The sequence below is a fragment of the Cebus imitator genome, unplaced genomic scaffold (assembly GCF_001604975.1).
Source record: "Cebus imitator isolate Cc_AM_T3 unplaced genomic scaffold, Cebus_imitator-1.0 Scaffold592, whole genome shotgun sequence".
Classification (NCBI taxonomy): Eukaryota; Metazoa; Chordata; class Mammalia; order Primates; family Cebidae; genus Cebus; species Cebus imitator.
In genome coordinates, this window is record NW_016107907.1 from 299,112 (window position 1) to 312,019 (window position 12,908).

Consider the following 12,908-nt stretch of genomic DNA (forward strand, 5'->3'; position numbering starts at 1 on the left):
TTGCCTGTGCTTTTGGGTTCATAGGAAAAAAAAAAAGTCTTTGTCTAGATTAATTTCATGGAAATTTACTTCCATGTTTTTTCCCAGTAGTTTTCAGTGTCAGGCCTTACATTAAAATCTTTAATTTGTTGGTTTTTTTGTTTTTGTTTTTTGAGATGGAATTTCAATCTTGTCACCCAGGTTGGAGTGCAGTGGCCCAATCTTGGCTTACTGCAACCTCCGCCTCCAGGGTTTAAGCATTCTCCTGCCACAGGCTCCCAAGTAGCTGGGGTTACAGGCACATGCCACCACACCCAGCAAATTTTTGTATTTTTAGTAGAGATGGGGTTTCACCATGTTGGTCAGGTTGGTCTCGAACTCCTGACCTCAGGTAATCCACTCGCGTTGGCCTCCCAAAGTGCTGTGATTACAGGCGTGAGCCATCGCGGCTGGCCTCCTTTAATCCATTTTGACTTGGTTTTTGTATATGGTGTGAGATAAGTGTCTAATTTCATTCTTCTGCATATAGAAATTCAGTTTTCTTGGTACCATTTATTGAAGAGATTGTCCTTCCTCCGCTATGTATTTTTGGCATCTTTTTGAGGGCCAATTGATTGTAAATGTGTGTTTTTATTTCTGGGCCTTATATTCTGTTCCGTTGCTCTGTGTGTGTGCTTTGATGCCAGTACTGTGCTGTTTTGGTTACTGTAGGCTATATTTTGAGATCAGGTAGTGTGATGCCTCAGACTTTATTCTTTTCGCTCAAGATTGCTTTGTGTATTTGGGATCTTTTGTGATTCTATATGAATTTTAGGATGGTTTTTTCTATTTTTGTGAAAAATGTCATGGAATTTTGATAGATATTATATTGAATCTGTAGATTGCTTTGGCTAGTAAGGACACTGTTATAATCTGCAATCCATGAACATGGGATATTTTTTCATTTTTTTTGTTGTTAATGTTATTTCATTAACATTTGTTGCGTTTTTTATTTTAAGCATAGTTAGCATAATTCCTTCTATTTGAATTGCATTTTTATGCCATTTCCCCCATTCTTGTTTATTTTTATGGTGCTGTTTTTGAGATGTGAAACATCAGTGTGGTTCCAAAAGTCAGAACATATAAAAAGGCATATTAAGTGAAGTGTTATTCCACATCCATTTCTTTTACCTAGTTATCACCTGCCTCCCTTTCGCTGTTCCCATCTACTCACTGTAGGTAGCCAGTCTCATTAGTTTCTAATTTACTGTGTTGTGTGTCTTTTTGCACAAATGAGCATGTGTGTGTGTGTAACTCTTGCTTTTTCTTTCCTTGTTATGTAAAAGGAAGCATACTATAGATTGTCTTTTCGTTAATTCAGAAGCTCAGGAATTGGTCAAAGTAGAACACTTTTGTGTGGTGAAATGAGTGGCCTCAGCTAAATCAAGTTATTGGAGGGGAGAGTAGGAACTTCTTTAGGTTATGGTCAGGTTAAGCCTAGAACAGGAAACAAGCCAGGCTCATCCAGGCTTTTTGCCTTGGATTAAAAAGACACTAAATTAGTTGGTAGCAGGGATCTTGATGACAACAATTTCTCTTTCTTGACTCTGTTCTAATCTAGACCTTTGTCCTTCAGTCTAGAAGTTACCCTCTATGCTTAATGCATATTTGCTATCCTAGGGTCTCTTTTTTTCTCTGTTGTCTCAGAAAATTCCTTTGCACTTTTTTTGTCTGAGTCTTCTTCTCATTGTATTCCATATCATCCTCTGTCTCAGTTTATCCTGTCATTTTGGTGGAGCATATCCTTTAGTAGCTTCATAAGAAAAAATACAGGAAATTTTTTTAGGCCTGCTCTTTTGAAAATGTCTTTATTCTACCCCCATACTTGATTATTAGTTTGACTGCATATAGAATTCCAGATTACAAATAACTCTCCTTAAAATTTTTTACAACTTTATTCATGTATGATTTACATATATTAAATACTTCCAGTGCTTAACATTCATTCCTGAAAATTCCATTTTGCTCTGGTATCATTTCCCTTTAGCCTGAAGAATTCTGTGTGGTGTTTCTTGTAGTGCAGTCCTGGTGGTGAAGGGTTTTCTCTTTTATCTGAAAAACGTCTTTGTTTTGCCGTCATTCCTGAAGGATATTTTTGCTGGAAATAGGATTCAGGGCTGACGGTTTTTTTCTTTTAGCTTTTTAAAGATAAGTTACTCCATTGTCTTTGGTTGGCAGGAAAGATGATGATAAAAAAATAAGGAATCTGCTGCCATCAAAATTTTGTTCTGTTTGAGGTATTTCATTTTCCATTGACTGCTTTAGATTTTCTCTATATTGTTAGTTTTCAGCAGTTTGATTATGATGATATAGATACAATTTTTTAAAAATTTTGGCCAGGTGCAGTGGCTCATGCCTGTTATCCCAGCACTTTGGGAGGCTGAGGCGGGCAGATGACCTGAGGTTGGGAGTTTGAGACCAGCGTGACCAACATGGAGAAAGCCTGTCTCTACTAAAAATACAAAATTAGCTGGGTGTGGTGGCACACGCTTGTAATTCCATCTACTTGGGAGGCTGAGGCAGGAAAATCGCTTGAACCCAGGAGGCAGAGGTTGCAATTAGCTGAGATTGCGCCACTGCACTCCAGCCTGGGCAATAAGAGCGAAACTTCGTCTCAGAAAAAATTTTTTTTTCTTTTCCTTTTTGGGGTTTACTAAGCTTCTTGAAGCTATATATGTACGTTTTTCAGCAAATCTGGGATGTTTTTAGCCAATGTTTCTTCATTGGGACCTATTCTCTTCTTCTGGGAAATCAATTTCCCTTATTTTTTTTTTTGGAGACAGAGTCTTGCTCTGTTTCCTAGGCTGGAGTGCAGTGGCACAATCTCGGCTCACTGCAAACTCTGCCTCCCAGGTTCAAGCAATTCTTGTGCCTCAGGCTCCCAAGTAGCTGGGATTACAGGCATGCGCCACCACATACAGCAAATTTTTGTATTTTGAAAGTCGGGGGTTTCACCATGTTGTCCAGGGTGGTCTCAAACTCCTGACCTCAGGTCATCTGCCCACCTTGGCCTCCCAGAGTGCTGGGATTACAGGCGTGAGCCACCATGCCTGGCCAATTACCCTATGTTTGACATTTTGATATTGTCCTGTAAGTCCATATATTTTATTTTTTGTTCAGTCTTCTTTATTGTTTTTCAGGTTGTATAATTTCTGTTGATAAAGTTTAAGTTCCCTGAGTGTTTAAGTGTTTATTCTTTTACCTCTATTTTGCTATTGAGCTTATCCACTGAATTTTTTGTTTCAGATATTGTATTTATTAGTTTTAAATTTCTATTTTTTTTTTTTTTTTTTCTTTTTGAGACTGGGTCTCACTCTGTTGCCCAGGCTGGAGTGCAGTTGTGTGATCTTGGCTCACTGCTACCTCCACCTCCTAAGCTCAAGTGATCCATCCACCTCAGCCTCCTGAGTAGCTAGGACTACAGGCATGTGCTACCACACCCAGCTAATTTTTGTGTTCAGACTCCATCTCAAAAAAAAGAAAGAAAGAAAGAAAGAAAGAAAGAAAAAGTTGCTTCATAAAATATCTTCTATGTTGTAGGTGAAACATGGAGTGAAGAAAAGAGATTGGTGAGTGAGAGACCTGCTGAGAAATTATTGCCATCTTTATGGTACATATACAGTTGTAACAACCTGAATTCAGACAGTTCTAATTAAGTTGGAAAGGAAGGAATCTATTTAGGACACGTTTTGAAGATAGAATAGACAAAATTTGGTAATAGAGTACTAATGGAGAAAAAGGGATTAGATGTCTACTGTTGCTGCCCAGGGATGATAACGATGTCATTAATCTGGATGTAGTACGCAGGTATTGAGGAGAATAATAAATTGAGTTAGAAACATGTTGCATTCAAAGTGCTTGCTAGTATTACTCAGCAGGATGTTGGAAAGTTAAAGAAGAGCTTTGAAGAGCAGAGCTGGAGATGATTTATAACTCTTTAAAAGAGAAGTGAGATGATGTATAAAAGTAGAATCTTGTATATGGTAGAAACTGAAGAGGTAAGTGAAAAAAAAAAGAATTCTGTAAGGAAATCTGTGAATTGTAGAGACAGAGATGAACCAGTAGACTGATGTGTCCTGGAGGCCAAGAGTGAAGAATTTGTATTACAGAGAGCTAGCTGGTCAGTGGCATCCTGCACAAAAGACAAGCAAACTGAGAGAATACCATTATTTAAGTAGTGAGGATTTTCCTCCCTAGGAATACAGAAAGCTTTATTTCATTGTAGAGATGAGGATAGAAGTTATATTCCAAAAGAGATTAAAGAGTATGTAATGGGGGAAATAGAGGTGGTAAGTCCAGACCACATTTTTAAACTTTGGTAGGGATGGAAATGAGAGAAATGGAATGATAGCTGGTAGCTGGAAGTGGACAGAAGGGGAGGAGAGCCAGGTTCTTACTTTGGTATACCCCAGTGGCAAGAATAATGGGTGTGTTAAAGTTCTAGAGTAGATTAAAATAGGATGAAGAACACACATTAAGAGGGTTAGGTTATAAATATGTAGGGACATTTCCACCTCTAAAATAGAAAGGAAAGGAAGGATAGGTGATGGTATGGAGATGTTTTGTCTAGGAGAAGAGTGAGTCCATATAGGAAAGAGTTGGGAATAAGAGAGTTAAGAGTGAGGTTGATACTTCACTCTCAGTTATGGCACTGGGTGTGGTGGCTCATGCCTGTAATCCTAGCACTGTGGGAGGCTAAGGTGGGTGGATGACTTGAGCTCAGGAGTTTAAGACCAGCCTGGCCACCAGGGTAAAACCCTGTCTCTACTAAACATACAAAGATTAGCCAGGTGGGGTGGCTATAACCAGCTACTCGGGAGGTTGAGGCTGGAGAATCACTTGAACCCAGAAGGCAGAGAGTGTAGTGAGCCAAGGTTACACCACTGCACCCTAGCCTGGGAGACAGAGCAAGACTCCATTTCAAAAAAAGAAAATAATTGGAATCCAGTCTTTCTTGAGACAACAACTAGAACCACCAGCCAAATCCAGCCCTTCCTCTCAAAGTATTGAGAAATACTTTGAAAGTATTTGAGAGGTAATAAGAGTGTGTCTAGAAGGGAATAAAGGCTTAGAGATATAAGGTTGGTATTTGGGACTGTTTTTCTTCAATGAATATTTGCTGAGTTTTTTTGAGGGATCAGCTGAAAAACTGAGCAGTACTTCTTTTTTTTTTGAGGCAGGGTTTCACTTTTGCCACCTAGATGGGAGTGCAGTGGCCCAGTCTTGGCTTACTGCAACCTCCACCTCTCAGGCTCAAGTGGTTCTCCTGTCTCAGCCTCCTGAGTAGCCAGTACTACAGGTGTGCACCACTACGCCTGGCTAATTTTTGTATTTTTTGTAGAGACAGGGTCTCGCTATGTTGCCCAGGCTGGTCTCAAAGTTCTGGCCTCAAGTGATCCACCCACCTTGGCCTCCCAAAGTGCCAGGATTATAGGCGTGAGCCACTGCGCCTGGCCTGAGTAGTACATTTAATAGCTTTTTAAGGCCAGAAGGATAGGAATTGGAATTTAGGACCTGCTAATGTGGGTTGTGTGTGATCTTGGTGAATCACTCTTATTTGGCATTGGTACCCCGAAGGGCCGCAGCCTAGAAGTAGGGGTGAGTTGGATGTAGATAGGCCCTCACAGAGACTGTAGCTCCACTTTGAATACCTTTAAACCCTGAAAATAGATTGAGGTAATTTATCGTCTCAGGTGCTTGGCAGAAGCAAATGTTGTAAATTCTGTTTGGAAGGTAACATTACTACTTACCAATGTTATCATAAACATTCTGTAAATATAATGTCCAGCTCATAATTTTAAAAAGTCAGGCATGGCATGATCACATAGCACAAACAAAATCAAGTACAAGCAACAGAAACTAGTATTGATACGTAGGGCCTTCTGATATTAGAGTTTTTAGTAGCAGACTTTATTTGCTATGCTTACCTTGTTCAAATATAAAAGACAAGATTCAACATTCTTAGCAGAGAACTAGAAATTTGAAAAAATGAAAATTTTAGACTTGAAAACATAACTGAAATTGGGAACTTAATGGATGGGTTTAACAGGATTAGACAGAGCTGAAGGGAGAATTAGTGAAGTGGAAAAATTCAGAGAAAAAAGGATGGAAAATACTGAAGCGATTGAGGAAGACATAGAGACATTGAGGAAATCAAAAGTGTGTAATTGGAATCCTGACAAAGAGTTGAGACAGAATGGGCAGAAGCAATATTTGAATAGAGAATGGCTGAAAACTTTCTAAAAAAAATTCTAAGACTTATTAAAGTTATTAAGTAACAAGATTCAAGAAACCTTATTAATACCAAGCAGGATAAAAAAGAAATCCATACCCTGGTCTAGTGTAGTAAATCTGTGGAAAATCAAAGATAAAGAGAAAAATTTCAAAAGCTGCTGGGTTGGTGAGAAAAAATGTTATACTTTCAAAGAATTGACAATAGATTAATGGCTGACTTCTCATTGAAACAATGGAGGCTGTAAGACAATGGAGTATGATACCTTTAGAGTATGATAGTAAATAACTAACAAACAGTCTAGAATTTTAAAACTAAGAAAGGCTGAGTGTGGTGGCTCACATTTATAATCCCACCGCTGAGGTAGAAGGATTACTTGAGCCTAGCAGTTTAAGACCAGACTGGGCAATGTAGTGAGACCACATCTCTTCAAAAACTAAAATAAAAAATTAGCTGGATGTGGTGGCATATGCCTGTAATCCTAGCTACTCAGGAGGCTAAGGTAGGAGGATTGCTTGAACCTAGGAGTTTCTGGTTACAGAGCTATGATCGTGCCACTGCACTCCAGTCTGGGTAACAGAGTGAACCCTTTCTATACAAAAAGAAACCCAACCTCCTCCCCAACAAACCTGAGAGAATATCCATTACGAATAAAGATGAAATACAAATGTTGCAGAAGCAATATGACGAAGGGAACGTCATCGTTTGGGAAGCGTCGTAATAAGACGCACACGTTGTGCCGCCGCTGTGGCTCTAAGGCCTACCACCTTCAGAAGTCTACCTGCGGCAAATGTGGCTACCCAGCCAAGCGCAAGAGAAAGTATAACTGGAGTGCCAAGGCTAAAAGACGAAATACCACCGGGACTGGTCGAATGAGGCACCTAAAAATTGTATACCGCAGGCTCAGGCATGGATTCCGTGAAGGAACAACACCTAAACCCAAGAGGGCAGCTGTTGCGGCATCCAGTTCATCTTAAGGATTTCACCGATTAGTCACGCAATAAATGTTCTGGTTTTAAAAATAAAAAAAAAAAATAAAAAAAAATACAAATGTTTTAAACTTGACAGCGTTTCAGTTGTACTAGTCACTCTAAAATGTCTCCAAAGACATAGCTAGTGGCTACCATATTGGCCAAGTTAGATAAAGAACACTTTCATCATCTTAGAAAGGACAGATATTAAGAAAATACAAAAGGATATTTTGAACAACATTCTACTCCCACCATGAAACATTAGATGAAATTGAGAAATTCCTATAGAAATACAAATTAATAAGATTGATTCAAGAAGAAAAATTTAAAATATCAACTGTCTTATCTGTTTAAAAGTTTTAATTTTTCTCTTCTGATGCCTTTCTTTGGCTATTGTATCAAGAGAATACTGCCCTCACAGAATGAGTCCTCTATTTTCTGGAAGAGGTAAAGGATTGATAATCTTTTTTAATGTTTGGTAGAATACACAAGTGAAGACATTTGAGCCTGAAGTTTTCTTTATTGGAAGATTTTAAATTAATAATTCAATGTCTTGTTATATGTCTATTAAGATTTTCTAGTTCTTCTTTTTTTTTTTTTTTTTTTTAAGGGGGTTTATTTTTTTTTTTTTTTTTTTTTTTTTTTTTTTTTTTTTTTTTTTTTTTTTTTTTTTGAGACGGGGTCTCACTCTGTCACTTGGGCTGGAGTTCAGTGGTGTGATCTCGGCTCATTGCAACCTCCACCTCACAGGTCCAAGCAATTCTCCCACCTCAACCACCAGAGTAACTGGGCCTACAGGCACATGCTACTATGCTCATCTAATTTTTTGTACTCTTTTTTTTAAAAAATAGAGTTGGGGTTTTGCCATGTTGCTGTGGCTATTCTTAAATTGCTGGACTCAAGCAATCCGCCTGCCTTGGGATTACAGGTGTGAGCCACTGTGCCCGGCCAAATTTTCTATTTCTTTTTGACTCAATTTTAGTAATTTTTGTTTCTGGGAATTTGTCCATTTTTTTTTAAGTTGTTTATTGTATTCCTTTATAATCCTTTTAATTTCTGTAAGGTTTATAGAGATGTCCTTTCTTTCATTCCTATTCTATGGTCACCCTGTGGAAGTAGAAAGTACCCCCTCCCAATTAATAGGTAGGATGTCTATGCTGGAAGCACTCCACACACCAAGAAAATTTGAGAGAAATTTTATTATTCACCCAAGAGACTTCTGGGGATGGTAGGGTTAATACAAGTGGGTCTGGCTTGCCTTGAGTTAGACCGAGGGAATGGGCTATTCCTTTATAATGGCTAGGGTGCTGGGGAGTTCCCATGTGCAGGCTAAGGATTGGCAAAACTTGAATTTTCTGGGGGACCAAAGGCCAGGCACATGTGGACATTCTTATTAGCCTGCTCAGTTGTGGGTTCAAAAGGGGAAAAGTGAGGTGAGGCTGAACATAAGTCAGTGATCAAACATCAAAACTTTAACAAATGGAATGAGACTCATTACAGGTCTTGACTTTGGAATTAAAAAAGATTTTTTTTGTACTTCTTTTTTTCAGATTGTATAATCTTAATTGATCTACTTTCAAACTTATTGGTTATTTCTTCTGTCAGCTTAATTCCCTTGAGCTTCTCTAGTGAATTTTTCATTTCAGTTGTTGTCTTTCTACTTGAAATTTCGACTTGGTTCTTTTTTATAACTTCTTTTCGTTGATATTCTCTGTTTGCTGAGTCATTGTCACCATAGTTTCCTTTACTTTAAAACTGTTTTCTTTTAGTTCTTTGAACATATTTACAATAGCTGCTTTGAAGTCCTTATTGGCTAACTTGAAAAGCCAGGCTCCCCTAGGACAGTTTTTATTGAAACTGTTCCCCCTTCCATGTATGGGTCACACTTTTCTGTTTCTTTGCGTATCTTATGAAAACTGGATATATATATATATATATATATATATATATATATATTTTTTTTTTTGAGGCATTGAAGAATCAGAAAATGGATATTTTTGATAATATATTCTATATTTTGATTCCCTTCTCCCTAGAGTTAGATGGGGTTGTTCTTTATTTTTTTAGAGACTTGGATGGACTAATTAATTCCATGGAGTCTGTTTCTCCATGAAGTATGTGTGTGGCTGCTGATGTCTCTGCTTAGTTCTTCCTTTCTTGTTTTTATTTTTTAGTATGACTGTCAAGTATTTGCACCCTGGGTCAGCATATCTTAGTGGTCAGCCTATGATTGGTCAGAGGTTGTGTTTAAATTCCTTGAAAGAATGAGCTTCCCTTTGTGAATGGTTTTTGTGAGGCTTGGGGCATGCATTCAAAGTTCAGAAAGTCTGCTCTGGGTTTTATTTTTTCCATTTGCAAGGCCTCATTTTTTCCAGTGATAAGTAGCTTGCTGTGGCCTTATAATTTCTTTCCTTCATGTTTACAGTGTTGTACATGTGCACAGTCTTCAGACCAGCAGGAAAAAATAGATTTTTATCAAGGCGCAGTTTGGCTGTCTCATTCTTTAGTTCTCCATGTTAAATTTCTGGTTTGTCTGCTGGTCTGTTGCTTGCCCTGACTGGTATTGCAAACTCAGGTTAGCTGTAATATTGGATTTCCGTCATTTTTTGCCCTTGAAATCACTTTTGTTTTTGACAATGCTTATGGTCATGGAATTCTTCTCCAGATAAATTTATCTCCCTCTGGCAGTGGAGCTGCCAGTCATCACAGCTTGTCCTACCCTGGTAGCTTCTGCACCAAGGAGTTGGGAGCGAGTGTGGGATGATAGGAGCTCCAGGCCAACACACCACACTTTTCTTGTTCTTACCAAGATTCAATAGATTTTCTTGGACCGGCACTTCTCAATTTGTTGCAATCTTTTTGATTAATTAAGATCTTTAAATAGTTTTTACAGTATTGTCAGTTTTATTATTGCTTTAGGGGTTAATATTTGTCAAACTCCTCATTCAACTATTCTGGATGTCCTTTCCCCTCCCCCCTCCCTTTCCCTCTTTGTATGTGTCTCTGTCTCTGTCTCTCATTTTTGAACATTTAAATTTTATTCAAACTAAAATTTACTTTGGAATATGTTATAAAGTAGGGATTTTTTGGTTTTTAAAAAATAGTGTTAAGTAGTGTCTTATTTGTTGATTAATCCATGTGCTTCTCACTGATTTGTAAGATAAATGGTTTATTTTTCTAATCTTGTTGAGATTTTAGTCTTGTCCATTTATTTAAATTAATCAATAATTATCTTTTGCTTGTTTTTTCCATCTCTTGCTTTCCATTGGCTCATCTTTTTCTCTCTTTAAACCTGTCTTTGGACTTTATCTCTTTGAGTTTCTTTTGCTACCTGGGTTCATACATTCCATTTGCTCTTGATACTCATAAGTACTGAGGCTAGGCTAAGAAAGTGAGATGCGTAAGGCACAAACATTCTAGGAAGCTCTCATTTCCTGGGTCCTGCAAGTGTAGGATTTTGCGTTTTCAAATTTTGCACCCTAGCTGCCTGGCTTGCCCTGTTGTAGTCCTGGCCCTGCCACTTATACTTCTCACTTGTATATATTTGTTGTAACCTGACTTCTGTCCCAAATAGGCTTCATTTATTCAAATTTTTGAGCATCTGCCATATACTATGCATTGTGCTAGGTTTTGGGGAATATAGAGGATCTGAAGACACCATTTATTTCACCCAGGAGCTTTCTTCAGATTTGGTCTTAGCTCTAGTGCCTTTCCCAGTTCCTCATTCTTCCTGCCTTTTTGTACCATGTGATGCTATTGACAACTATTGCCTGTTCATCCTAATGTCATCCCAGCTCTTAAGAATGTATAGCTATTTCCATGGTAGGACACTCTTTCTAGGGACCAGTGGGCAGTTGGGCAGTGTATCAGTGACCCTCATTCTGGAAGTTAGTAAGGATTGGAAACTGACCTGTGCTTTCAGTATGTCAGGGTAGGAGTGCTCAGGGACTTCTTCAGGCTTGATGGGCCTTTGTAACTATGTCACAGGGAATAGAATATCGCTTGTTTGTTCATTTTCTTTTTTGAGACAGAGTCTCACTCTGTCACCCAGGCTGGAGTGGCATGATCTCAGCTCACTGCAACATCCACCTCCTGGGTTTAAGCAATTCTTGTGCCTCAGCTTCCTGAGTAGCTGGGATTACAGGCCTGTGCCACCATGCCCAGTTAATTTTTTTGTGTTTTTAGTAGACATGGGGTTTTACCATGTTGTCCAGGCTGGTCTTTAACTCCTGAGCTCAGGCGATCTGCCCGCCTTGGCCTCCCAAAGTGCTAGGATTAGAGGCGTGAGGCACCATGCCCAGCCATTGTTTGTTCATTTTCTACTTAGCATTTTATATACTCAGAATCTTTCCATCTCCTTCTAGTGCTTTGGTACCCAAATGTGGGCTTTGACTGCCTGCCTAGCTGTCTCGCTTATTTTTGCCAATTTTGTTTCTTGAGTCCTGTGTTCTTTCACCATACTTTGCTGACTTGTTTTTAATGTAGTTTCCTGGTATGACCCTGCTCTGCCTGGTGTTCTCATTGCTTGTTCATGAAAACAAACTCATCCATTCATTTATGGAGTGGTTTTTGTTGTTGTTGTTGTTGTTTTGTTTTCCTGAACCTCTTTCTTGAATTAATTTCGAGTGGCTTTTGAGCACCTGTTCTATCCTAGGTGCTGTGGGAGCCATAAGAGTTACAATGACAAACCCAACCAAACATTCCTTGTCTTCCTGAGTTAGAAAGACAAGTTAGGTGTTAATCACACAAACTGGGATAACTGCCATGAAGGAAGGATACAGATGCGGCTGACCTAGGGACACTGGAATTGAAATCTGTCCCCTCATTTCACTTAACTGGCAGTAACTCCCCTTAATTTTAACTTTTGCCTGAATCGGGATTGGCATGTACTGCCCCATTTTTAATTGTGGCTCTTGTTTTTGGATTGTTGCCAGTTTGCTCCCAACCCCTTGCCCCACCCAAGGCTGCCTTTGTTTATATTCTTAGTCACTAGTGGGAGCATACCCTGATCATGGATCTGTCCTCATTTGGGAGCTCTTTTCTCTTTGTTTTCTTAATACCTGTTTCTGTTGGTTCTTTTCCTACATCTTCATTAGTTTCTTTGTTATGTTTTCTACTTCTTTACATTTCCTAAAAGTTGCCCTAACCCAGATTTTGTCAGGGCAAGAGTGCCCTGGACTTGGACTTCTACTGGGTTTTAATAGGCCTTCACAGCGATGTCACGGGGAAAGGAGTGTTGCTTATTGGTTCCTTATCCTGTGCCCTCCTCTGTATCAGCATACCCTTTCTTGGCAATCTCATCCATTCTTGAACACTCTGTGTTACCATCTTTATGCAAATGACGGGGCTAATGTCTCTTTCTCTCTTTTGCTTCCATTTTCAAGTATTTGGTGGATCCCTCCATGTGGAGGTACATAATACTCCAAGTAGAATTCATCATGTTCTCTAACTTTCCCAACTCCCAGTCTCCTACCTAGAAATCTCACACAACCACTCCCTCCTTGCTCATTTCTAGACCTGCCTGGTTGCTAGGTGATGCCACTTTGTCCTGTATAATACCATGGTAAGGGCCTCTCTTCAGTGTCCTCAACTCAAGTTTCGGTCTTCCTTTCCTTTGACCTGTCTGTTCTGGTTTTCTCCTAAGATGCATCTGCTGCTAGTCTCTCAACTCCAGATGACTCAGTTAT

The 12,908-nt window shown here is 39.0% G+C and overlaps 2 protein-coding genes across 2 annotated transcripts in view; both read left to right on the top strand.

Annotated features, from left to right (window-relative positions):
• Positions 1–12,908, top strand: part of DIS3L2 (DIS3 like 3'-5' exoribonuclease 2) — a 386,191-nt gene that overhangs the window by 38,932 nt on the left and 334,351 nt on the right. The window lies entirely within an intron of this gene.
• Positions 6,900–7,295, top strand: LOC108294614 (60S ribosomal protein L37-like). The gene has a single exon (XM_037734235.1). It carries the CDS (start codon positions 6,907–6,909, stop codon positions 7,225–7,227), a length of 321 nt encoding a protein of 106 aa, XP_037590163.1. The 5' UTR covers positions 6,900–6,906; the 3' UTR covers positions 7,228–7,295.